The sequence below is a fragment of the Harmonia axyridis genome, chromosome 4, assembly GCF_914767665.1.
Source record: "Harmonia axyridis chromosome 4, icHarAxyr1.1, whole genome shotgun sequence".
NCBI lineage: Eukaryota > Metazoa > Arthropoda > Insecta > Coleoptera > Coccinellidae > Harmonia > Harmonia axyridis.
The window spans coordinates 4034212-4061760 of record NC_059504.1 but is presented as its reverse complement, the minus strand read 5'-3'; the positions used below and the strand labels follow the sequence as shown (position 1 = coordinate 4061760).

General features: G+C 35.3%; 1 protein-coding gene across 2 annotated transcripts in view; it reads right to left on the bottom strand.

The window, feature by feature from the left end:
• LOC123677651 (zinc finger protein 395) overlaps positions 1-27549 on the bottom strand; it is a 91440-nt gene that overhangs the window by 28594 nt on the left and 35297 nt on the right. Inside the window, exons 2-4 of one of the 2 annotated variants that reach the window (XM_045614306.1) lie at positions 25603-25775; positions 16418-16542; positions 2679-2863 (exon numbers count right to left, since the gene is read on the bottom strand). In XM_045614306.1, the coding sequence (XP_045470262.1) occupies positions 2679-2863; positions 16418-16542; positions 25603-25775 (483 nt within the window). The remainder of the gene's footprint in view (positions 1-2678; positions 2864-16417; positions 16543-25602; positions 25776-27549) is intronic. The other variant, XM_045614307.1, reaches the window with a different exon arrangement.

Here is a 27549-nt window from a genome sequence, read left to right as displayed (position 1 = left end):
ACATAATTTAAAATCGTTCTGGATGTCGACGAAAAAATTGTGTCTGAACTCTTACATAATGAACTTAACATATAATGCATGAACGTACCAAGTTCAACCTTCATGAGACATACTTTATAGGATTTTTCTGTAAATCTTTTAGACCTTGATTGAGGCAGAAAAAACTACTTGATGCAAAATTAATAAAACGTTTTCTTCCTCTTACTCTTCGTGAATTTTTTCTCAACACACATTTCCATTTACTACCAGAAGTCGTATATCGACTTGAATCAAGCAATTAACAAAACGAACGGAGATCTAGCTGCACAGAAAGCTGAGGCCTTGAACAGGAAATGAATAAAATATCCGTTTTCGTCTGATTAACACATTACGTAACGTAGTTGGAAGCTCCCAATCCTATGCAACAACTGAAGGTTAATACTCGTCGCCTTCAATAATTTAGGAGGTGACTTTGAGGGAATTAATCATTTGGGTAGCAATAATGTTGTCCTAGTCGATTTACAGCTCACGAAAACTAACATTCTCATTTTCGGAACCTTTCACGTCGATAAATCATTATTTTGAGTTCGCCAAGGAGAATTTTCATAGCCAATAATAGTAATTTTTTGCTTATAGGTGTTCTTCGTCTTTATATCTCCCAAAAAAAAATAGTTTTTCAAATATTAGGAACATTGAAAAGTCCCCGGTGTGATGCACAGATGGCGGTGCTAGTATTAAATCCATATGATTTTCAGTTAGTAGCAACCTTCAAACGATACGTGTCAAAATTTGACAGCAGTCCGACCACTAGTTTGTTAGATATTGCGTTGTGAGTGTAGCTACTTTTGTTATTTGAAAAAAGATGGAAAAAAAGAATTTCGTGTGCTGATAAAATATTGCTTTTTGAAGGAAAAAAATACAGTTGAAGCAAAATCTTGGCTTGATGGAGAGTTTCCGGGGTCTGCATCAGGAAAATCAACCATCATTGATTGGTATGCTCACGTGGTGAAATAAGCACCGAACACAGCGAACGCAGTGGACGCCCAAAAGAGGCTGTCACCGAAGAAAAAATTAAAAAAGTTCACAAAATAATTTTGAATTACCGTAAAGTGAAGTTGATCGAGATAGCAGACCTTTTGAAGATATCATTGCATGAATTGGGCTACGAATTACTTCTGCTTCCACCGTAATCGCCAGATCTGACCTCCAGCGACTTTTTCCTGTTCTCAGACCTCAAAAGAATGCTCGCTGATGTAGAAGTAATCGCCGAAACTGAGGCCTATTTTGAAGCTAAAGACAAATCCTACTACGAAAATGGTATAGAAAAGTTGGAAAATCTATATAATCGCTGTATCACCCTCGAAGGCAACTATGTTGAAAAGTGAAATAAGATTTGCCAAAAAAATGTGTTTTTCTATGGTACACTGGGGAATTTTCAATTTGCCTGTTATCTAATGTCCAACTTCAAAATCCATCATGAATGCAAATCAATCATTATTTCAGAGATAAATCCTGACATATTGAAACATGTATATCGATACTTTTCAGTATTTTCCGTAATTATGTGAAATGTATATCGTGGAAATAAAAGTAATATAATACATTTTATGAGAAACCTATAGGCTGTGAAATGGGATCTTCTATTGCTCCACCCACTACACAAACATTGGCAATATTGGAAAGATAAATGTATAACAACAGAAAGAACTTACAACTGGAATAATTCTGAAAATACATTTTTCTGAGGAGAATATGATAACGATTCAAGTCATTCTAAAAATTAGCTGATAAATAGATGAAATATTGCAATGTTTGTGGCATTTCTTGGTCTTGAGTTCAATGTGGATCAATGTTTTGTTTTTTGGAAATTTGTACAAGAGTTTCCAATAAGAGGTTTCATTTTGAAAAGCCCGCTATCTGGACAGCTGCTGCTATTGAAGCTGTCATCTTTTGACATTCGACAAGTAAAACCATTACTGAAAATGGCCATACAAGCAACGAAACCATCCCAATTATGCAAGAAAAGTTGCCTTTCTCGAATTGGACACCGAGATCTTATGATTTAACACCTTTAGACTTTTTTCCTTGGTGGCACGTGAAAGATAAGCTCTATGCCAATCAAGAAGGAAATCACCAAATTCTCAGCAGGAATTTAAAATCGCTTCCACATCATAAATATCCTTTCTGTTGATTGTACTGACATTCTTCACGCTTTCCCAACAAACAGTGTGAATTAATTGGTGATGAAATTCGTAGAAAACCTCCTTCTTGCAATTTTGTATCGAATTATGGTAACCACGACTACTCAACCGAATCTATTAGATGGGAAGGAATTGCTTCAACAAGGAATGCGGAAAAGAACAGTTACTATTATTATGGAGTAATAATTGAAATGTGTAACATTCACTTTATATATCGAGCGCAACTATTTGTATTGAAAGTGTTTGTTGACCGATTTATCTCGATTGTAAATAACCGTTAATAACAGCTTAAAGCGGAAAATAAATATTAATTTAGTTAAAAAAATTCAGGTGAATAGCAGATACAACCAAAACTTGATAAAAATAGACTTGATTACTTGAATGTGGGGTAAATCTCGAGTGGTAACGTAGTTCCTGATAGTGTACAGACTGTGGTGCCATCTCACGGGATTTCGAGGAGTTGCCACAATTAGAAGTGATAAAAATAAAAAATCTCACCTTCTTTTTTCGTGGGTTCTCGTCCATAAAGTCAATAACGATTCCTTCATCAGAGACGTTGCTAGAAGACAACAAGTATGGCGGTGGTGTTTCACGAGGAGGTGGTGATGGGGTCGATCTGTAAGATGCTGAGCTGCTGCAACTCTCAGGCGAGGCACTCAACCATGGGAAACCTGCGGGAAAAACTAGAATTCAATTTTAGTCACTTAGTTCTGTGTTATAAACAATGGATTTTTTGTTGTCAAATATTTACAATAAGAAACTATTATTTCAGAAATTATTTACTACTTGTATACAGAGAGTTCCTAAATTGGATATACAAATGAAAATGACAGATTCTTGGGATCATTTAAAGAAAAGTCATATAAACACAAGGTGAAACATCAAGTGTTTTATTTTATCTTCTTTTATTAATATCAAACACAAGATATTTAACTTAACTTTGGCATAGATATTTCTATTTGAAGTTTTCATCATGTAGTATGCTAATTTTGAATGCAAATCTACAGAACCTTTTTTTGGTGGTCTATTGGTAGAAAAATGTAAGAAGGAACTTTGGTCCAGTACTACACTTTTTGATTTTTTGTAGTTTTGTCGTATTTACAACCGATTTCGAGCAGGGGAAATTAATGAAGAATAGATAAACTGCCATAATCATCACAAAAAAGAAGTACTATAAGAAACACCCTGTATCTTGAAAGCAAAGTATCTCTCATTTACCTTTATACCTGCAATTAAGGAACACTCTGTATACCTACTAATTAAATGATCAATTCCTCTTCTATCAAACTTTTATTGTCGAAAAATTAAGAATTTTCTGAGCTCAGATGAATAACCGCAAAATAAAAAAAAATGAACACGAATAATTCCTTCGCAAAAACAACAGAAGGATCGTTTAACGAATCAATTAACGGCAAAGTAAGAAATGAGAGTGCTATAACCTTCCATACATAAAATTCGCCAAAATTTATAGAAGCAATAACCTTTATTCCAATAATAAAAATCCCAAAAACATGTAACTTTGAAAGGTCAACATTCCGTTCAACCTCGTTGAATGCACCATGAAACCTTTTTATTAAGGCCAATTAAGAACGTCAGAGGAACAGTATGAATTGCACGTCATGTTATTCTCCATCACACACGTGATATTTGATTTTTTTTCCGTGGAGATTATTTTACATTATCTGATAATTGTGACAATCTCAACCTTAATCCGCTGGACGAGAAATTTTTATCATAATTCTGAGATCACTTCTTCACAATGTCTTTTAGAATTTCGAACCGTAAACATGATAACTCCCAAACGAAAAAACCAAAAAACTTCAAACTTTTTTCTATGTGAATAACCTAAGGAAACAGTATCCATTCAACAGAACTAAGTAGAGGGTGTTTTTTTAGAGCTATAGAACTTTAAATTGCAATAAAACAACGATGGATTGTTCGATTGACATGAATTTTATTTATCCGCAAGATAATCTTGTGGCATTACATTTTAAATATGATTTCTGGCATATGACCGCCACGGCTGGCTCGGATGTAGTCCAATCTGGACGTCCAATTTTCGATGACTTTTTCCAACATTTGTGGAAGTATATCGGCAATAACACGGAGAATGTTGTCTTCCAAATGGTCAAGGGTTTGTGGCTTATCCGCATAGACCAATGACTTCACATAGCCCCACAGAAAGTAGTCTAGCGGTGTTAAATCACAAGATCTTGGAGGCCAATTCACAGGTCCAAAACGTGAAATTAGGCGGTCACCAAACGTGTCTTTCAATAAATCGATTGTGGCACGAGCTGTGTGACATGTTGCGCCGTCTTGTTGGAACCACAGCTCCTGGACATCATGGTTGTTCAATTCAGGTATGAAAAAGTTAGTAATCATGGCTCTATACCGATCACCATTGACTGTAACGTTCTGGCCATCATCGTTTCTGAAGAAGTACGGACCAATGATTCCACCAGCCCATAAAGCGCACTAAATAGTCATTATGAATTGCCAAACCAAACTGAGAATAAATCACTTGACAGCTGTTGAATCGGTCGCCATCTTGATCTCTCCGTTTTGCGAAGTTTATTACTGATAGACTACATTGTTTTACTGAATGAATAAATAACTATGTTTGTCATATTGAATAGTTCTCTTTTAATTATATCAATTAATTGACTTATAACGGTGCATAACCCCCAAGGAGTAGCTAGTAATTCAACAAGATAAGACAACATCTAATTATTATCGTTGAAAAGCTCAATTATAGTTCATTCCATCTTCGCAGGAAGTAGCATAAACTGCACCACTGTTAGGTAACCAATGACATATTTCATGCCAGCATACATCAAAAAGATAAAAGTGTGGATCGTAATAATTATATGTATATATGTACCTACTTGAGTATTTAGTGTCTGCTCAAGAATGAGAACATTGACTTCAGATCCTAGGAGTAGGAATATTTGCTGGGGTAAGACAAAGATAATAGCGAAAGCTTTAGTGAACTCAGATATTAAATTAATTTTAACATGATTATCCCTGATTTTTAATTTTTATTAATATTTTTTGACAAAATTATATTTCTCATAGCTTTCTAGTTACATATATTATTGTTTCATCGCAGAATAAGTTGACTTTTCATCCTATCGGAAGAAACAAGTAAACAGAGTGTTATCTCTGTTATATTTTCGATTTCCTGGACCGCAAAGAGAGCTTATCTTGGGAAAATATTGTTTTTCAATTTTGAATTTCTGATATGATAAGATCTGAAACTAGATTAAAACTAATAAGGGCACCTGACTACTGAAAAATAAAAACCATATATTGTCTTTCGTGAATAAAATTCTATTTCTCAAGAGATGCAATATGATATGTAGTCAGTAGTGGTAGAAATGTAACGGGTGTTTTATTTCGAGGTATATAACTTTAAGTTGGCATTACTGTTCAAGATGGCGACCGATTTAACAGCTGTCAAGTGATTTATTCTCAGTTTGGTTTGGCAATTCATCATGAATAGACTCACGCCTGAACAACTCTTGCAAATAGTGCAATTTTATTTCGAAAATAATGGTTCTGTGCGGAATACGTATCGCGCACTACGTCCATTTTATTTTGTTTAGCGATGAAGCGCACTTCTGGTTGAATGGCTACGTCAACAAACAAAACTGCCGCATTCGGAGTGAAGCTAATCCTCAAGTGTATGTCGAAACATCGTTACATCCAGAAAAACTGACTGTCTGGTGCGCTTTATGGGCTGGTGGAATCATTGGTCTGTACTTCTTCAAGAACGATGATGGCCAAAACGTTACAGTCAATGGTGATCGGTATAGAGCCATGATTACTAACTTTTTCATTCCTGAATTGAACAACCATGATGTCCAGGAGCTGTGGTTCCAACAAGACGGCGCAACATGTCACACAGCTCGTGCTACAATCGATTTATTGAAAGACACGTTTGGTGACCGCCTAATTTCACGTTTTTGACCTGTGAATTGGCCTCCAAGATCTTGTGATTTAACACCGCTAGACTACTTTCTGTGGGGCTATGTGAAGTCATTGGTCTAGCCGGATAAGCCACAAACCCTTGACCATTTGGAAGACAACATTCGCCGTGTTATTGCCGATATACGGCCCCAAATGTTGGAAAAGGTCATCGAAAATTGGACGTCCAGATTGGACTACATCCGAGCCAGCCGTGGCGATCATATGCCAGAAATCATATTCAAAATGTAATGCCAAAAAATTATCTTGCGGATAAATAAAATTCATGTCAATCGAATAATCCATCGTTGTTCTATAGCTCTAAAGAAACACCCGTTACTTGATGAAAGGAATAGGAAGATTCAAGATTTTCAAGTAATTGAAACTGTTTTATAGTTATATTGTTACATAGTTGATTTAAAATTTTCATTTATTTTCTATTTGTCATTGTTTTGCAATTGAGTTTTCAACCTGTAAAATATTGAATATCTATTAAATAAATAAATAATTCATATGCTGCTCTTGAAATAACAATCAAGCGGTAAATTGAATAGATGCATGCATGACCCAAAGTTACCTTCATGTTTTTGAGCTCTTCTTTCAACAAAATATGAAGATATTAAATCTGGTAATCTAATCAAGGAACAAAACGTGATATCAAGTTATTATCTGTTGTGAAATTTATCATAGCATATCAAACTTGCCTCTAATGATAGGATTCAGATTGTTGGAAGGTAAGATGAAGACATGAAAATATCTGTTGTAGCACGCAAATGAAATTATGTCAAATGAACACGTTAAAAAATTATTCATGCTATAATAGTGAGAGTTTGAGGCTGATACCACCCAAAAAGAGTAGATGAAAAGAGGCTAATTTCTTTACGAAGAACATCTTTATGAACTGTGTACATCGCATATTGCTAATTGGAACATTTTTAAGGTTAGGGGCTCGATATTTGATTCTCATAGATCTAAAAACTAGGCGAAAACTGCTATTTCGTTTGAAATTCCCAGATAACAAAATCATTGGTCGACAAAAGCCTTGTTCCCTCAATGTAAACATAAACATATCCCCACCTAAGACCTTGATATTCAATTATATCACGCCAATTTACATAAAACCACTTATTTCCTGTGGAATTCACAGTTACAGAATCCACAGTTTCGAGATTTTCTGTTTCATTTCTTAATTCGATGAACCTTCTCTTGTATACGGAAAGCAATATCTCTGACCTTCAAAATAGGTAACTAACATAAAAATTAATAGATAACTCGTTTCAATAATTTATTCAATCGCTCATTGAGAATACTCCACCCAAGCCTGCATTTTTCTTCGATATTTCATCTTCTTTAGAAATATAATAACATGAAACAACGCTTTATTTGAGTTTTCTCTACGTTTACAGAATTTTTGACATAGCTGGTACTTATAATTATTCAAAATAAATTAAAAAAAATTTCTCTTTCATAGGCACCAATTATATGTTTAAGAAAAAATTCATTTCCAGACTGATATCGAACTGACTATTAAAATATTATTCAATTTGGAAAAATTCATTAATGCAATACAAAAAGTTCGTCATAACTATCAAATGCGGCACTTTATTCATATATAAAAGTATAAATTTTTACGGACATGGTTTTAACAGTGACGCAAATGTCAACTGCGTGAGTAGGTAAACTCCATGAAAATTTCATCAGAATGACGATTTCCAAACAATCGAAAAGTCAAACCATAAATTTTAAAGCTGGCGTAAACAATCGAGTCTATAATCATATCAGTCAACCTTATGATAATGAAAATAGGAAATAACTTAGCCCGGCAATGCTTTATTTATTATCTACGTAGGACAGACTTAACATCTGAAGTTGCATCCTCTCAACATTTTTAATGCAAAATCCATAACGAAATCTATCTTAGTTGTCATCAGACATTCCATTCAAATCGTATTCAAACATTTGATATATTAAATACCAATCAGAAATATTTCCGAATGAATTAAGTTCAATACTATTTTTCTATGGTTATTCAAATTAGGGATTCACGGCTACTTGGCTTGAGCTTGACTTGATTTCAAGTGTGTAGTGTCAAATCAATAAAAAAAAATAATGAGATGAGAAGAAACCTTGCAAAAAACACTTTTATTCATTAAAATTTTTGGATAAAAGAACCGGATATATCAACTTTCTTGAAAACGATACATAAATCTAATCACTATAAATCTTAAAAATATTGAAAAATAAAATTTCTTAATATTGAGAAACCTCCAGGATTTAATAATTTTCCATTCAGGATCTAAGACACATGAGGCATCTTATAGATTTGTTGCCTAACCAATTGCGGGTTTTTGTAACTGTAAAAGCAGCTCTTGAAATTTGTCTTTCAACAGGAGATGAAGATGCTGGCGTTGATAAAAAAATCCTTGGCCATTTTGGCCGAGTTTAGATAGATATTTCAGAAACTACCAAAATCTACCAATATATTTCATAGAAATGTGAGAAAACTACTAATAAAGTCACACTGGCGAATTCTTCAGTCTATCGGCGCTCGAGGAATCCTCTTATTTAGTCTAAGCGAGCACGAGATTGCAGAAATATATGCCGTGCGACGCATGCATATCAAGCTCAAGTAATATCAAGTAGCTTGATATCAAGTCAAGCAATAAATATCTAAAATCAAGTCAAATCAAGCTCAAGTATGTAATTTTTCACGAGCTTGATTTCCAAGTCAAGTAGTTGGTTAAAATATCAAGCTACTTGGATTGATGAATCCCCTATTCTTATGATTTATTCAGCTTTATTATTTACAATAAAATAACTTCGGGGTCAACAACCTAAGAATTTTTCATAGTTAGTCCGAAAATCGAATATAAAAACGACCTTAGCTTTCCTGGGAAATTAGAAAGGCTAGTTTGATGATATCTGATACAAAATTTGTTGTTATACCTTATTGAAACTCCTAGCTCGATAACGTGACTAACAAATTTTGAAGATAAAATATCGAACAACCAAATTCGAAACTCAATTTCTTGTAAACATAATAATCATATTGCTACTGTTATAAGGAATGAGAAATATAATATTTTCAACCACAAAGTCCTAGCTTCCATATTTTCAGATTTATGATCTCTTCAAAGTTTTATCTTGATTTAAGGATAAATGACTTTCGGCGCTCCAGTTACCGAACACTCTGTACATATAAACACCAAGTTGAAAAACTGACGAAAATATACAGAAACTTGAAGGAGAAAATCCTTTAGAGCACAAAAGTAGGTTTGCCTCTGCTTGGCAACACACCTTAGAAATACTATTTGACATTGAATCAACATCAAAAAGTATCCGACGCGTCGATGCATTTTGCGCACGTGCTATTGCTATGTTCCAAGCACGTGTCAAAGGCGATAAAAGCTATTCCACGCAAATGTTACGTAAAACTACATTCAACAAAACTTTCGTCAATGATACCTGTCGCTAAGCATGGGGACAACACACAGAAATGCAAAATGAATCGTTTGACATTGGACACTTGACGTTTCGCTGATTTTCGTACAATTCTCCTTTAATGAGAAACATATGCAAATTCATTGAAATTTTGCCTATTTCAGGGGAAAGGCTATCAACCTACATTAACGGTAATAAAAAAATGCATCAGCTATCTGCACCAAGGTTATCAATTATTATATTCATTGCAATTGATAGAATGACGTTGCAGTGTACATAGATCAGCAATTTCGAGGATATAACATCTGGCGTTTTGAGATTGTAGAGGAGATATACATTTTGGAAGGAATCTTTTTGTATTTGATCATCCACAAACCCAATATCAATTCTTGCCTTATTTTCGAATCATTATTTCCTTCAATAGCAGCTTCATTATGTTGAGATTTGGATGTTACATAGATCGAAAGAATGTCGAATCTCAGAATCAAAATATTCAATAGAATTAAAAGATGATCTTCAGGATAATATTGAATATGAAATACCAAACATATGGAGTTTCAACTTGTGAATTTCTGTACTGTTCGGTTGATCTAGCATCTACCGATCTACATAGTCAATAGATTTACTTAGCTGGTAGATCAATATACATAGTTAGAGATGCATAGAATCTGTATACATTGTATAGTAAAGCCATAGATTTTTTCTCTTACTCTTCTGTGAAATGGTATGCAAATCAGCAATTTATAATTGATATCCACACTTCGTTTTGGCACGATCCTAGGAGTCTGTTAGGGACAAAGGAGGAATAGAATTTATTACTGTTTGACCAATAACAGTTGCACCATGCGCAAACCATGAGATTTACTTTGTTTATATTGCTCCTTCTTATACTTGAACATACTATAGTTGTGAAACGAAGAAAAACCCTGCAATGTGCCAGTTTTTTTTAGAAAATAGTCATATCAAAAATAATTAGAACACAGAGAAAATGTACTGCAGGACGAATTTATCAGATATGATGAATTTAAGAGGTGTATTATTCGAAATCGAAATCAAATGTGGAGCTTTCGAGAAATACCCTGTTGAACCGAAAGTTTTTCGACTCGAACTTACATCTGGCAGTAATTTAAATAAATAACGTCGACTGGCGCTGAAATCGATAGCTTCGGATAGAGTTCAGGAACTCAAGAATGGAGAGATAGATGAGGAAGTTGTAGATAGTTATTTTTACGACATAATACCGCTGCTAAAGGCGATTCTGCAAAGCTGCTTTCTTCGATTTTATTTTCTGAGATTGCAGATTGATGTTGCAAAGACATTGAGCCACTAAATTTTCTTTGCAACTGTAAAAAGTTGTTTCTTTAAGTTCATTTCAAGGGTTTTAACAGTAACAGGGTTCAGCAAGAGTGTATGGCAGAAAATTGTGTGGAAAGAACTTGTGAATATGCTTGGAGATAAAAGTTATTTATTTTGGTAAATGTACCAGAGATAAAAACCGTAGGAAAAAACGCTTTTTCACAGTTTTTAAAGAAGGTGAAATGAATTTAGAGCTGACCTATACAACATGTATAACTGAGAGATATTTGGGTATCTGAGATCTTGAAAAATATAGAGCTCATGTCAGCGTCAGCTGGCTGTAGCTGAAGCTGGATGTCATGTTGGTTGGTACGTCTGTTTCTGAAGGATATATAAAGAGAGCAGTACCTATATCTTTCGAAACTTTCATATTTATTCCAATAAACAATGTTGGTAGTGTTCATCATTTGTGATTACCTATGTTATTACTTAAACTTATTGAAATTTAAAATTATTTCTCTTGTGTGTGTAAAGTATTCAGATTATGCCCAAGGGTATAATGTGCTCAATGGTGAATGACATTGATAACTAAGCAATAGAATGGAAATAACAAACTGATATGACAAATAAGTTTATTATTTCAGAGAAATGATTTCACACACCTTTGATATTAGCAATTGCTGGCAAACGGAAACCGATAAACATGAATTGCAGTAAAATTCTGAAATATGTATATTCTTATCATCATTTACACAGACTATTGAATTAGATGCACCGATAAAGATTATCAACTAATTGCAACACACTTCAAGAACGATCTATTCTGATTTTTTGTTTTCTAAGTATCCAACAAGGAGTTTTTTAATCGGTCAAATCGGTATAATTTTGTTGTATTGGTTGAATCTTGATGATGACATGATTCTCGAAAACGTTAAAGCAATATTGATCTACGTTCCTCTTTAAATATTGCAAACGATAAAAACTGATGATCAAATCAAATGATATTTCTCACTAGTTTGGGAGCAATGAAATTTTGAAGATTCATTTTGTAATTTCCCTTATAATCTATTTATCGATTCTGAGACCTTGAACTTCGAGATAATTGATTCATCATGAAAGAAAAGGTTTGTTTCCTTCATGAATATATTTTCACATGTTCTCGTATTCTGTTACGGGGTATGTAATTTTATACTGACGATAAAATATAATCAATCGATTATGTGAATGAGATAGACTACCTAGGCTTTCAACTATGATGTTGGTTTGCCAGTTAATAATGTTAATAATGTATCTACTTTGGAAGTGATGCATTTGAGGATGAGAAAAAATTGCCTAAATATTGCACAGAGGTTCACGCTCAGAATTTGTCAGTTTAATTCAGGGGATGTTAACATCATCGATCGCAATTGATATTGATATCCCAAAAAATATCTGAAAATGAATGAAATTCCATCGCTCAGATTTTTGGAAATCACTGAAGAAGAACTTGATATCTTTGAATTCACTCAGTATATTTTCTGCATAACCTACTGAACACAAATGATATAAGAAATGTAAATGATACAAATTGAAATAGGAGCACATTCCTATTGGAAAATCCTCAGAGTAATAAACATAGATAGAGGGAGCATATGTCATTTTAAGTAAGCAAATTTTGTCCCCAACATGGACTATCAACTTTGACATGAAGCGGGCTGAAATGAAAACATATCAGTGATATCATACTTCACTCAATTCGCTAGTTTCTCCTCAAAGAACGCACTTCTTATGTCCCATAGTGAATCAACGTTTCATATAAACTCAAAATATATTGAAATAAATACCTAAATATATTAGAAATTCAGAAAACAAACTTCAAGCGCGCCAAACGACGTGAAACAACCGATGACACTAGGAGAGCAAAAGTTGCCAAAGCTTGTATTTCAGCAGGTAGATACAGAGAATAATAAATATTCTGCTTATTATAAATTCGACAATTAGGAAAAATATCGGATTCCAAATATTCAAATTTGCATGTTTAATCGGGAATCACTCAAATAAATATATTTCATTCAACATAATATACATTCATAACGATATAGTAAAATTGTGGATTTGAAAATATATCACAATCCGACAACGTAATCTAACCATGTTGGGGACATGCAAAAATTGCATATACTCCCTCTATCTATGTTTATTACGATTCATTATGGAAAACGACAAATCGAAAGTTATTTGTCGATTTCCTCTCCAAAATCATTCGAAATCCAAACAGCTGCAGTTGCGGCAACCTCAACCCACAGACAGGATCAGAACAGAGCGTGCCAACGTAAAAAATTTCATTTTCAAAGGACGAATGAAGGATACCTAAACGCCCTCGCAAAAACAGTCGAATAGGATAGCGAAATATCGACTATTCTTGCCGGACCTTCAACCGAAGGTCGCTAGCATTATTAGCCCGTCTATCGATGCAACAATACCGTACATACTGCACGTTGAACGAATAAAATTCGTCCCAATTATACTCACTGACAAAGAAACTGTAACACTCAGAAGGAGCTTAAATAGGAGCAATAAATTTGTTAATAATGTGTTATTCCACCGCGATTATCTATACACCCCCAACACGTCTCGGCATTGATGCAATAAGATGGTCTATTTATTCTTGAGGGATACTATCCCAAGCTACCTGTACTTCATGCCTCAGAGCCACCAAAGTCTGTGGGGCCTGGGGTAAATTTCCAAGCCTTCTACCCATAATGTCCCAAACATACTCTATGGACGAAAGATCGGGGGATCTAGGCGGCCATGGCAAAAGATCCACATGGGTCGCTTCGAAAAAGTGTAAACTAACTCAGGCAACATGAGGTCGGGTATTATCTTAGTGAAATATTGGATCCTCGAGCCAGTAAGGGAGAACATATGGCTCCACTATTTCTTGAAGGTAACGCAGCGCTGTCATGTTACCTCGAATAATGAATAAAGGTGACCTACTTGCATGTTCAATAGCACCCCATACGATATCGCCTACTGTCCGGTGTACATGACGCTCAACATCAAACAGAGGTTCTCGTCTTTCTCCCCGACGTCGTCTAATCCTTCTTCGACCATCATGTGCACCCAAGGAGAATCGAGATTCATCAAAAAAACGACCTGATGCCATTCCACATTCCAATGTTGACGTTCTCTGCACCACTGTAATCGTTGCCGGCGATGTTCAACCGTCAGAGCTAACACAAGATAGGGTCGATAATGCTGCAGTCCAAAAGACCTTATCCGACGGTAAACCGTTCGGACAGTTACACGATGGCCTTGTTCTCCTAACCACTCATCAGCCAAAGATCGAGTTGTCGTAAATCGGTCTCTAATGGCCATAAGTCTCAGACGTCGATCTTGAACTTCATTTGTGGCCCTTCGGCGTCCGGTGCCTACTCTCCTTCGATTTTGGGCATTATCAAACCACGCTTGACAACATCTCATAACAGTTGTTGGATTTCTATTCGTACGGTTAGCGATTTCTCGGAATGACAACCTTGCCTCCCTTAGACCAATAATTCGACTTCTTTCAAATCCACTTAGCTGGCGATAAATTCCGCCTACACGTGCTCTAGGCATCTTAACAACAAGTGAACATCGACTTTGGATCTCCTCGAACAGCTGGTTAGTTGTAAAATTTAAAAAACTTGCGAAAAACGACTACAATATTTAAGTAACGAAAATTGTTTACATGAAAAAACATTCACAATTTTTGTCTCCAAATTCAATCATTTACTCCTCGCTATACTATCTATGTTTTACCAAAAAAAATTCAAATTCAAACAGCTCCTTCTGAGTGTTGCAGTTTCATTGTCAGCTAGTATAAAATTCGTCCCAATTACCTTCAGAACGGTGCCAAGCGATACGTCATAAGAGTACTTACGAAATCTCATTAGCGGGGCGAATGTCAGATTTGACAACTAGCCTCTAGTGCCTCGTATCGACCTTTTCGATTCGTTACAAGGCGGACTTGGGGCATTCTACTCCGAAGGATCGAGATTAGAAGAAAATTCGATTGATATTATGTTGAAAGCCTTCGCTTTCCTCGTTATCTTGCAATGGGCCATCGATCAAATGCAAAAGTGAAAGTTGTATGTCTGGAATTTTGCCATAACCAGAAATCACAAATCCGGGCTTCGAGTGAGGAAATACAGTTCGCCAAGGTCTCTGAAGGTTGTTTGGTGAATGCCGAATCAATGTGGAGAATAACAATTGTCGTCATCGTGAAGTGTGGCATTTTGAAGTGAATTTTTGGGCGCTTGTTACTGAGTGATTTTTTAATGTTTCCGTTATCTGATATCCTTTTAATTATTCGAATAGGTAATGGTTCGATTCATTGAGTATCTTTCAAAAAATGTTTTTTAATGTTGCAAATGTATTTTCTTCTCCTATCGGTTGTTCAAATCAACTGGATCTGAAAATCCAATGATATGATTTCAACTCTGTTAAGAAAACTTTCCTCATATTATACAACTTTGTTGAATTTTACTCTAGGATGTAGGAAGGGGTTGCTGATGAGAATGTCCTTCAGGGCCACATGTCAGAATCTAGATCCTCAAAAACAATAATTGAAGCTTCCACTAGAAGATGAGTCTATTCCAATTTTACGAGTTTAAAATTTCAGGAAAACTATGCTTTATTCTTCTATTCAGACACTCTACATTTCGAGAAGAATCCATTGGCAAAAGCATAAATTTTTTTCTGCAGACTCACTAAAAGCTTCTTTGCTGTGCAACTCGGCAAAGGAAATGATCTAGACGAAAATGCGTTAGGGAAATCGTAGACCTATTTGAATCTTCACGCAAGCTGACACTGCTTTTTACTTCTTCTTTCTTTTTTAGGCTTTTAAATTTTAGAGTCACGAAACAATTATTAAATAACAAATAGCCAAAATGTCACCATTAATACAAACTATATAGCGATAGAACCTCATATTTTCAAGATAAACATCTTTCAAAATCTTTAATTGAAGGAAAATGTTGAAGAGTGTTTTGCCTAATTGTTATAAAACGAGTTTGGTCTGTTGATAAACTAAAGTTTTCTGATTCTAAGAAATACTGGGGAAGCAAAGTAATGGCTCGACAACCACTGTTAAAAAAAGAGACTTCAAATTTGGCTGTAATGTAGAAGTGATTACTGAATAAGAAGCTGCATAATGCACCCAAACTTTTTTCTGGAACTCTGTCAGTTACCGGTTTCTGTGCTTTCTGACAACGCCTTCATTCGCCACTGCACGAACAAGCGCACCAAAGCTCACGACGTCGTTTTTCCCGAATTTTTTATCGATCCAACTCCGCAAAATTAGCTGCCATCTAGATACCGTTTCCTTTATTTACTTCTTCAGAAATTTCTCATAACCTCCGGGTGGCAGCCCTGGATTTCGATCATTCTACGCCTCGATTACTCAGAAAACGGGATAATTGAATGCCTCAGGCGGGCATTGCCCGGACCAGGTCATTAACAACAGATCAAAATCCGGTGATGCCCAATTATTGCGATAGCAATCTTCGACTTACCGAATGAGTTCGGGGAATGGGGAGAGCAAGAGAGGCTCATGAGGACCAAGGCGGCGCTGCACTCGTCCATCGTGGAGTCTTTCGAGCTGTCGTCGTAGCTGCTGCTCGTGCGACGTTTGCGAGATCTGAAACAAGAGGATTTTTTAGTTTACCACTTCAAAAAAATGTGCTTTCGATATTATAAGAGTCGCCATTTAAGAGTAATCAAGGGAAGAAAGAAGTGACATGAAGCCAGGAGCTTCTGAGCGCTCATTAATTTAAGTGCCACTTGCGCTCTTGCAGAAAACAGAAATGGCGCATTATCGCCTTTGTTACCATATATCATAAGATTAAGATTTAATTTGAGAGGGTTTCATTGAGAAGTGAGCCCTCTATCTTGCAAACCTAGACACAAGCTGTCCATACTTGCGCCCAAGAGTGTCTCAAAAGAAACCTCAAAGGGGTGTGTATTTAACGGGTATTTTTTTTGAGGTATATAACTTTAAGTTGGCATTAGTGTTCAAGATGGCGACCGATTTGACAGCTGTCAAGTGATTTATTCTCAGTTTGGTTTGGCAATTCATCATGAATAGACTCACGCCTAAACAACGCTTGCAAATAGTGCAATTTTATTTCGAAAATGATGGTTCTGTGCGGAATACGTATCACGCACTACGTCCATTTTATTTTGTTTAGCGATGAAGCGCACTTCTGGTTGAATGGCTACGTCAACAAACAAAACTGCCGCATTTGGAGTGACGCTAATCCTCAAGTGTATGTCGAAACACCGTTACATCCAGAAAAACTGACTGTTTGGTGCGCTTTATTGGCTGGTGGAATCATTGGTCCGTACTTCTTCAAAAACGATGATGGCCAAAACGTTACAGTCAAAGGTGATCGGTATAGAGCCATGATTACTAACTTTTTCATTCCTGAATTGAACAACTATGATGTCAAGGAGCTGTGGTTTCAACAAGACGGCGCAACATGTCACACAGATCGTGCCACAATCGATTTATTGAAAGACACGTTTGGTGACCGCCTAATTTCACGTTTTGGACCTGTGAATTGGCCTTCAAGATCTTGTGATTAAACACCGCTAGACTACTTTCTGTGGGGCTTTGTAAAGTCATTGGTCTATGCGGATAAGCCACAAACCCTTGACCATTTAGAAGACAACATTCGCCGTGTTATTGCCGATATACGGCCACAAATGTTGGAAAAAGTCATCGAAAATTGGACGTCCAGATGGGACTACATCCGAGCCAGCCGTGGCGGTCATATGCCAGAAATCATATTTAAAATGTAATGCCACAAGATTATCTTGCGGATAAATAAAATTCATGTCAATCAAATAATCCATTGTTGTTTTATTGCAATTTAAAGTTCTATAGCTCTAAAAAAGCACCCTTTATATGAATCAAATATTCTAAAACCAAAACAAAAGAACACATAGATATTGACAAGTTTGAATATTTCAGTCTTAATTACATTAGTAGTTTGAATTACGTGTCGAATTCCCTAAATCTACTCATGAATATAAATTAGTTCCATAATACCAATAGATTCTGCAATCATCTTATAAAGCATAAAAGGAAAGAACCAAACCTAATCAACGCAACAATACCGCAGAGAAAAAGTTATTGTCAGTTAATTCCCCACCTAGATTGTCGAAACTTTTTATAAGGCCAGATTTAATCGTTAGATTTTCGTTACGAGTAAAAGTAGGCCACTTCTTCATACACACGAGCCTCAATTATCTGTCGTAATCTTCATTCAGTGGCTCCTGATTAAGTGTTAATGAATCCAATTGAGCTGGGAGTGAGTTGAGATCTGTAGTCGAAAACCGAGTCTATCGAGTAGAACATTCTAAGCATTTTTTTTCAGTTGTAAATTTGTGAAAGTGAATGGTCAAGTTCTCGATGAAAGTAGCGATTCACCGACTCAATTAAATGAATCTAGATTATTCTCTTATGAAACGGTCTTGATTCTTGCCCAAATGGTTTAATTTTCAATTATGTACTAATTTCATTATATTTTCTTATAGTAAACATTTTTTACACAATGAGTTGAACTAGGATATCGAAAGAAAATTTTACACAGAATCAATTATTGAGTTGAGGTTCAATGCAAACCTGGGATCGTTCACAAACCTTGAAATTCTTAGACTTCACATTTCAAAATCTATTCATAAGCCGTTCGAAGATCTTAGACAGTATGAGTCAATACTAGCTTGAGAATTGCATAAATTGATACTGAAGACTTAGCAAATCAAAAAATAGAGAAAAGCTCTGACTTAGTGTAAGGATCTTTTGAGCGTATCAATCAAGTATTCATAAAATTTGGATAAATTCCAGGAGATGTAAAGGGTGTTTTTTTTAATGCTAGAAAACTTTGAATTGCAATAAAACAACGATGGATTATTCGATTGACATGAATTTTATTTGTCCGCAAGATAATCTTGTGGCATTACATTTTAAATATGATTTCTGGCATATGACCGCCACGGCTGGCTCGGATGTAGTCCAATCTGGATGTCCAATTTGCGATGACTTTTTCCAACATTCGTGGCCGTATATCGGCAATAACACGGCGAATGTTGTCTTCCAAATGGTCAAGTGTTTGTGGCTTATCCGCATAGACCAATGACTTTACATAGCCCCACAGAAGTTGTCTAGCGGTGTTAGATCACAAGATCTTGGAGGCCAATTCACAGGTCCAAAACGTGAAATTAGGCGGTCACCAAACGTGTCTTTCAATTAATCGATTGTGGCACGAGCTGTGTGACATGTTGCGCTGTCTTGTTGGAACCACAGCTCCTGGACATCATGGTTATTCAATTCAGGAATGAAAAAGTTAATAATCATGGCTCTATACCGATCACCATTGACTGTAACGTTCTGGCCATCATCGTTTTTGAAGAAGTACGGACCAATGATTCCACCAGCCCATAAAGCGCACCAAACAGTCAGTTTTTCTGGATGTAACGGTGTTTCGACATACACTTGAGGATTAGCTCCACTTCAAATGCGGTAGTTTTGTTTGTTGACGTAGCCATTCAACCAGAAGTGCGCTTCATCGCTAAACAAAATAAAGTAGACGTAGTGCGCGATACGTATTCCGCACAGAACCATTATTTTCGAAATGAAATTGATCTATTTGCAAGCATTGTTCAGGCGTGAGTCCATTCATGATGAATTGCCAAACCAAACTGAGAATAAATCAATTGACAGCTGTTAAATCGGTCGCGATTTCGAACAGTAATGCCAACTTAAAGTTATATATCTCGAAAAAAAACACCCGATATATATTTCTGGAAGCCGTCATATCTAGGAATGTGCTCGCTTGATTTACAATGAAAACATTGAATCAGAGAAACATTTACGCTCGAGTACATTCACGAGGTTCGTGAAAAACCACTAGGCAGGTTTTCCTTGAATTGCGGAAACAGTTGAAGCATTGACCGTGATCCACGCCCAAAATCTGAATAATTATTATCTATGCCTGATATAGTTGTGAGTAACTCCACAAGTAAAATGAGTAGGAGGATATTAGGCAAGAATCTTTACTAAAATAATACACGATGTGATAACTACGTTCATTCAACAAGATCTGTATTTTCAATTCATGATTTTTCTATTACCGGATTTGTTCGAGATTTCCACTATTTATGATTGTGGAGAAATTTGAAGTCGTAGAATTTTACCAAGAAGTGATCACTGAAGCAAAACCAAGGAAACCATTCACCAGGTGTCTTGTTCTATACATAGTTCATAAACGTCTATTTTATAGCACAATAAATATTATCATGCTACGCTATAGAAATCTTGGAGTTTTGCAACTGCAAATTTAATTTATAAGATTTATGATTTCCACTTTCAGCAGAGAATTTCATTATGAAAATCACTGCGGAAACTATAGACGATTTTGAAATTCTGAATTCTGTTCCAAATTTAGTTAGTTTTTTGGTATAGAATAAGAAATAGCCTTGTGATTTTGTGAGATAAGATGCATTTAGCATGTTTTTTGTGTGTAATTCACGTTATAACTATTAACAGAAGTACAAGGGTATTTATAAGTACTTGTAAATATTTTGTAAGCATTAATACCTGTAATACTTAGAGGAATAAACATTGTACCATGTGTCAATGTTGATTTAAATGAAAAAAGTATTTATTACAAAATTTATATATATAAGTCACTTATCACTGAAAAATTCCCTTTACATCGTCCTTGATATTGATCTTCCATGATTCTGATGAAATCTTTCCTTTTATTCTTCACCAAAATCACCTAGGTTTTTTGAAAAGCGATATTCTTCCATTGAATTTAATTTAAGTTTCTTTTTTTTCTCTTATTTTCTCAGTGCCACTCTCGAATTTTGGGTTAGGTGTAAGAACAGGTGGGGGTTGTACAGAAATGTGCAATTACCCACACTGAACCTCGCCCTATTTATTTGTATGACATATTTTCTGTAACTAATGTCTAAATAATAAAGACCTTTATTACTATTATTATTATTATATAGGTGGTTGTGTAGGTACTAAACTTGTACAATCGAGAATTTAAGAATATTAAAGCATAGTTTCCACTAATTCTACGTAATTCTTAACTTTATTGTACCCAAAAAAAGTGTGTACTATTCCAAAAAATGGTAGTTGTTATGAAATTTTGGTAAGTAGAGAATGTTATAATTGTTAGATCATAAGTGCCACTTATGCGATTGCCTGAACAAAATTGGTTTAGCGTTCGTAGAACAATACATTCCTTCAGAATACACGTATGATTTTTTCAATGCGTCCAGATTTCTCACGAGAAAGAGGAAACGAAGTGTAGAGGAAATAATAAACCCTCTGGTTTGAAATTTGCAACATCTACTAGAAAAATTTTATGGCTTGAGGAAATGAGCCGGTAAATGGTTGATTATTACTAGACGTTTCGTAGGTATCCATCCCATACCAGTCCTTTTCCGTTAAAAATATCAATAGCTGTAAATGAATGAACGCAAATCGTCCCGTTAACATACTCATTCAATCAGTTCCGTTCTACATTGCTGGAGACGTATTTTGGACGTCAGATTGTATTAGAGCATTTTAGCGGTCATTCTTTCATGCGCCAGTTACATCCTTGAAAACCACAGATCTGTATCAGGGCTGGCGTTAGGGGTGAAACAGTGAAACGACCGTTTCAGGCCCCTCTATTTGAGGGGCGGGAATTCGGCCTAGTTTCTGACCGTCTTTTCATATTTTATCCTTGATTCTTATCTCTTCGATCGTACGTAGTGTCATGTGGAAGTTGGATTTTTTATGTCTACAATATACTATGTGTCTTTCGTGTTTTTTCGACCTATGTAAAGGGTGTTTTTTTCGGGGTATATAGCATTAAGTTGGCATTACTGTTCAAGAAGGCGACCGATTTAATAGCTGTCAAGTGATTTATTCTCAGTTTGGTTTGGCAATTCATCATGAATAGACTCATGTCTGAACAACGCTTGCAAATAGTGCAATTTTATTTAGAAAATAATGTGCCGTTATTCCCGATTTTCATAAGCGAATTTTGTTTAGCGATGAAGCGCACTTCTGGTTGAATGGCTACGTCAACAAAAAAAACTGCCGCATTTGGTGTGAAGCTAATCCTCGAGTGTATGTCGAAACACCGTTACATCCAGAAAAACTGACTGTTTGGTGCGCTTTATGGGCTGGTGGAATCATTGGTCCGTACTTCTTCAAAAACGATGATGGCCAGAACGTTACAGTCAATGGTGATCGGTATAGAGCCATCATTACTAACTTTTTCATTCCTGAATTGAACAACCATGATGTCCAGGAGCTGTGGTTCCAACAAGACGGCGCAACATGTCACACAGCTCGTGCCACAATCGATTTATTGAAAGACACGTTTGGTGACCGCCCAATTTCACGTTTTGGACCTGTGAATTGGCCTCCAAGATCTTGTGATTTAACACCGCTAGATTACTTTCTGTGGGGCTATGTAAAGTCATTGGTCTATGCGGATAAGCCACAAACACTTGACCATTTGGAAGACAACATTCGCCGTGTTATTGCCGATATACGATCACAGATGTTGGAAACAGTCATCGAAAATTGGACGTCCAGATTGGACTACATCCGAGCCAGCCATGGCGGTCATATGCCAGAAATAATATTTAAAATGTAATGCCACAAGATTATCTTGCGGATGAATAAAATTCATGTCAATCGAATAATCCATCGTTGTTTAATTGCAATTTAAAGTTCTATAGCTCTAAAAAAAACAGCCTTTATAAACAACAAAAACCTGGCAATATCAAATAAAAACAAATATTATGATTTAATGTCAGCTGTTGAACATACATACCGATCTATAAAATAATCATACGCATAGTAATTCATCCCGACTATTTTAAAATGCAATCTTATCACTTTTTGTCGAATCTAGTCCAATGTCCTCGAAGACAAGGATGTTCAGGAGCATATGGCTGATATAGGAAAACTTTATTTCCTTCTATTTTATCAACAGTTGGCAGACCCACTCCTTCAGCGAGATTATGTCAAATTTCTTATTGCAATACAGTTTATGGTCAGTTTGCAGACGATAATATGCCATGATAAACTGTATCTGCCAACATTCTGCTCAGTGACAAAATTACTGTTCGTTCTTTCAATACATCAGGTTGCTCATAAAATTGCTCAAATAATTAAAAAGAAAGTACGTATATGATAAAGGAGATTGGATAAGCCATTATTGATGTTTTAACTTCCATGTTAGTGACAATAATACGATAAATCTGCAACAGAAAATTTCGAATACGCTTTTATATTTGCGATAAAAAAATTATTTTCTATAAACTGAATACTTTGGTTCTAAAACGAGGCTTGAGTTCTCTCAGGCTACTAAAAATCAATTCAATAATATTTTATCGATGAGTAGGCTCTTATCTTTGGGTGGAGTAAATACCAATTGTTTGAATTTATCGCTATATAGAGAGATGCCATCATTCGAAAAACGAAAGTCGATCGAAAAAAGATATAATTGTAAATTTTATACAATCGTTTTTGGAACATTTTGATTGAGGATTTAACATTTTTTGAAACAAATATTCTTTATTGTGATCAACTGAATAGACCAACTATTGGATATCTATAATTTTCATTTCAGTTCATCCCAATCATGAGAATATACAAGTACTAAAGACAATTTTCCCAGAAGATAGACATATGGAGGAATACGAGTATAAATATCTAAAAACTAATTCAATTTTTTCAGGATATCCATCATTTCAGTGGAATCGAACACATCTGATCCCTATTTTCAATTTATATTTATGTCTATCACACAATAAATGACAGCCACTCAAGTAATGTAATTGAATGATATTCACGAACGGAAATAAAACATTTCCACTTTTCCCCGAAATTTATTGCTGATAATAGAGATGATCGATTAGATATCAAGAAAACTATTGATTTCTCCAATTATATGAAGTATTAAATTTCGGGGAAAATTGATAATGGTAAGATAAGAAAATAAACGGCTTAGACTTCATTGTTTTCCCGCAAAATTATTCCAGAAGAACGAACTCAGTTACATAAGTGACACTTATGATCCAAGATAGAGAAACAACAATTGACATTGAATTATGCAAGTTCTTTTTCTTTCTCCTCGGCCTCAAAGCTTGAGAATGTTATTATTAAATCTGTGACAATTCTGTGATTGCTGCTCCGCTATTCTGTCACCTCAAGGAAATTGATTATATATGTACTTTTACTCTCGTTGCACGATTCGAATACTTCAATATTATCGGTTTCTAGATCATTCCGTGAGTTCCGGTCTTACCGATCACCAAGTGTATTATCAATACTGCGAAGAAACTGTAACGAAGTTAGTGAAGGTGTTTCCACAACGAAGAACTTTCTGTTTCAGCCCGAAGACAGAACAACGTAGCACACTGACGTTTTTGATCAGAAGGGGACACACTTTTCTTACTCCCCATCAATGTGTAGGAGAGTAGTTGGAAGATCACTTTCAAATCTAAGAACCAGATGATGTTATGGAAGAATGATTATTGCTAGATATGAGCACAGTATTGTTTGTCGGAGTTATATAAGAGTGATGAATAGCTAGGAACTACAATAGAATTGAATTCTGTATAAAATGCTTGATAGGTGTGCCCCAAGGAACTATTTTTGGACCATTTCATTTGTCGAATAATCAGATATACTGTTACTGTATTATTGATCTTTTGGATTGTGTTGTATTTTCTTTCCAAAACTCCTCTAAATGAACTATGATCTCGATAAAATTTCAATTATTTTTGTTAATAGGCCACAATTTTTGAGGTCTGAGAACTGAAATGAATGATGATGTTCAATATACCTTCACCTTATGTTGTAACTTGTAGCTGACTAATTCCACAGGAAAATTAGTCAATATTGCCTCACTAATCTCTGAAAGTAATGAGCAATGGACATTTTTCGTATGTTATCTGATATTGATTAGATATATGGTGAATATTCCAATCATGAATATTTGAGATGCAATCGATTATTTTATCTCTATCGAAATCTAATGCTATAATTATTGTAAATAATCTGTTTCCATGCACTAGATCTAATCGAAACCTATACTATTTTCGTATTTAGCATGAAGCAATTAAGTGACAATGGTTTAACATTGGAAAAAAGGAATTTTGCAATGATTCCATATAAGTCATCGGCACCTGCAGTTGACTCATTTGATGTGCCAATATGAGCAATAACAAAGATTAAACAGATGTAATTGCAGGAATAATATCTTAAAAATTGAACAATGAAACTGTCTATTCTCTGCAGGAGAGCTTTCTATCCTTAGGATATAGGTAGTTGCTACTTTTCGTTTATAATAATCCTGAGTGAAGTTGAGGCACGATAGTGAAAGTTTGGATGCTGACAATGATAGATTATCAATTATTTTTTTAATGGTTTCAAATTTCCTAACGCACTCATATCGAATACAATAATTTGCCATAAATAATGAAACATGTGATCATGTAATGACATTTTAAGCAAGAGGAACCTTTAAGATTCGACATTTTTTCGTTGGAGATAGGAGTGGTTCAAGGATTAATTTTCCAACAATTTCAGGGTATTTGCCCTTGAGGAACATTTGAAAATATATTTCAGGATCCTTGTTTCCTCTGACTATTGAAGATATGAATTAAAACCTACCCTTGGCTGCCATTGGAGTATGGAACATCAATGGACTGTGAAGCTGGCCTTTTTCTATCTCCAGCCATGTCTGCCAAGCGGGCAAAGTCAGTATCAGTGTCAGCCAATCTAGCTGACTTCCTGGACTCGAGCAACCTGACCTCTTCTAGCTTCTTTTGGACTTCGTATGGCGACTGAAAATTAAAGATATCAATTAGTTGAAAGAATTATATTGAGTTATACAAGAATAGTACAAAGCACCAAATATACAAGGTGTGCTTGTCACATATTTCTAAAAATATTGCGCTATAGATCATCAATGAAGTCAAAAAGGTTGTGCATCAAACCATTGTGGATAATCCCACCCATAGAGTAATAAACATAGATAGAGGGAGTATACGCAATTTTTACATGTCCCTAACATGGTTTGATTACGTTGTCGGATTGTGATATATTTTCAAATCCACAATTTTACTATATCGTTGTGAATGTATATTATATTGAATGAAATATATTTATTTGAGTGATTCTCGATTAAATATGCAAATTTGAATATTTGGAATCCGATATTTTTCCTAATTGTCGAATTTATAATAAGCAGAATATTTATTATTTTGTGTATAGGTATATATCTGCTGAAATCTAAGGTTTGGAAACTTTTGCTCTCCTAGTGTCATCGGTTGTTTCACGTCGTTTGTTTTCTGAATTTCTGATATATTTAGGTATTTATTCCAATATATTTTGAGTTAATATGAAACGTTAATTAACTATGGAACGTGAGAAGAGCTTGCAGAACACCCTGCATAATAATTCGAGCTCATTATCATCCTTGAGAACTTGCACAATTATGAATTCTCAAAAAAATCATAATGATATGTAGACGATAATCTGTGAAGATATATGTGAGTTACCGGACTAGTCAATGATATCCAAAGTATCTCTACAAACTCATCATCATTTTTTAATGTCATAATAATAATTATAAAAGAAATGTTAGAAATTTACCACATATCGTTTACTAAGACTTGGCCAACATTCTAATAAAAATTCAAGAAAGGAATTTCAATTACGACTAACACAAGTCCAAGATGAGTAGCTTAGAGATGCAGATTTACCAGAGCATGAAACAGCTGAAGGAGTTCACCGATCTTGCGTTACCTTTTTTGTTTCCGCTGCCCTCATTGTACGTTCTAAACGTTAAAAATCAACATAGTATCCTTCTAATGATACACCTGGATAATATTGCTCATTCTCCAATTATACTCGTAGAAGGAAACGATTCTAGACATGCAACTAATGGTTGCAACTAAGGCTGCACAGACCTTGAAGTCTTCGTATTAATAGACGCTTATTCTCCTCCGTAGGGAACTTGCGCCCAATTAATCGAATATCAAACCACGTAAAAAAAAAACACTCAAATACAGGTAGACTTCAAGGTCGATAAATTCGACAATCATTTCGTAGATTGCAAGGTCTCAAAGGTCGCGTCTTATATGCGACACCAAGCTGACTGGCAATTGAATATTTACGATCTAGTGACGTGCCTGATCTGAATGCACGTCTGGTTCTATTGCGAATTTCAACTGGGCGATAAGTTTCAGGAAGTACATTTTTATCGTATAGGAATGCTTAATTGGTGGAAATTGACGATCTTGTGACCTATACGGAGTGATAACGAAAATGCAGCCTCTTAAATCGATAGATTTTAAAGGATGCTGGAGATTATTGGTTACCATGCGAATTTGGTGCCAATATAGCGAAATACATCATACATATAGGTTATGGTGCACATACATGTCTTAAAAGAAAGATCTAAACCTGTTAACAAATTCTATAATATGAATTTAAAGCTGATATTTTATCGTATGTAAAAGCACAAGACTTTTTGATGGGATAAACTAGAAACTAAATTGCTCAGAATAAAAGTAGAATTTTCAGATGATCTTGTTCTTACAGTAATGAACATAG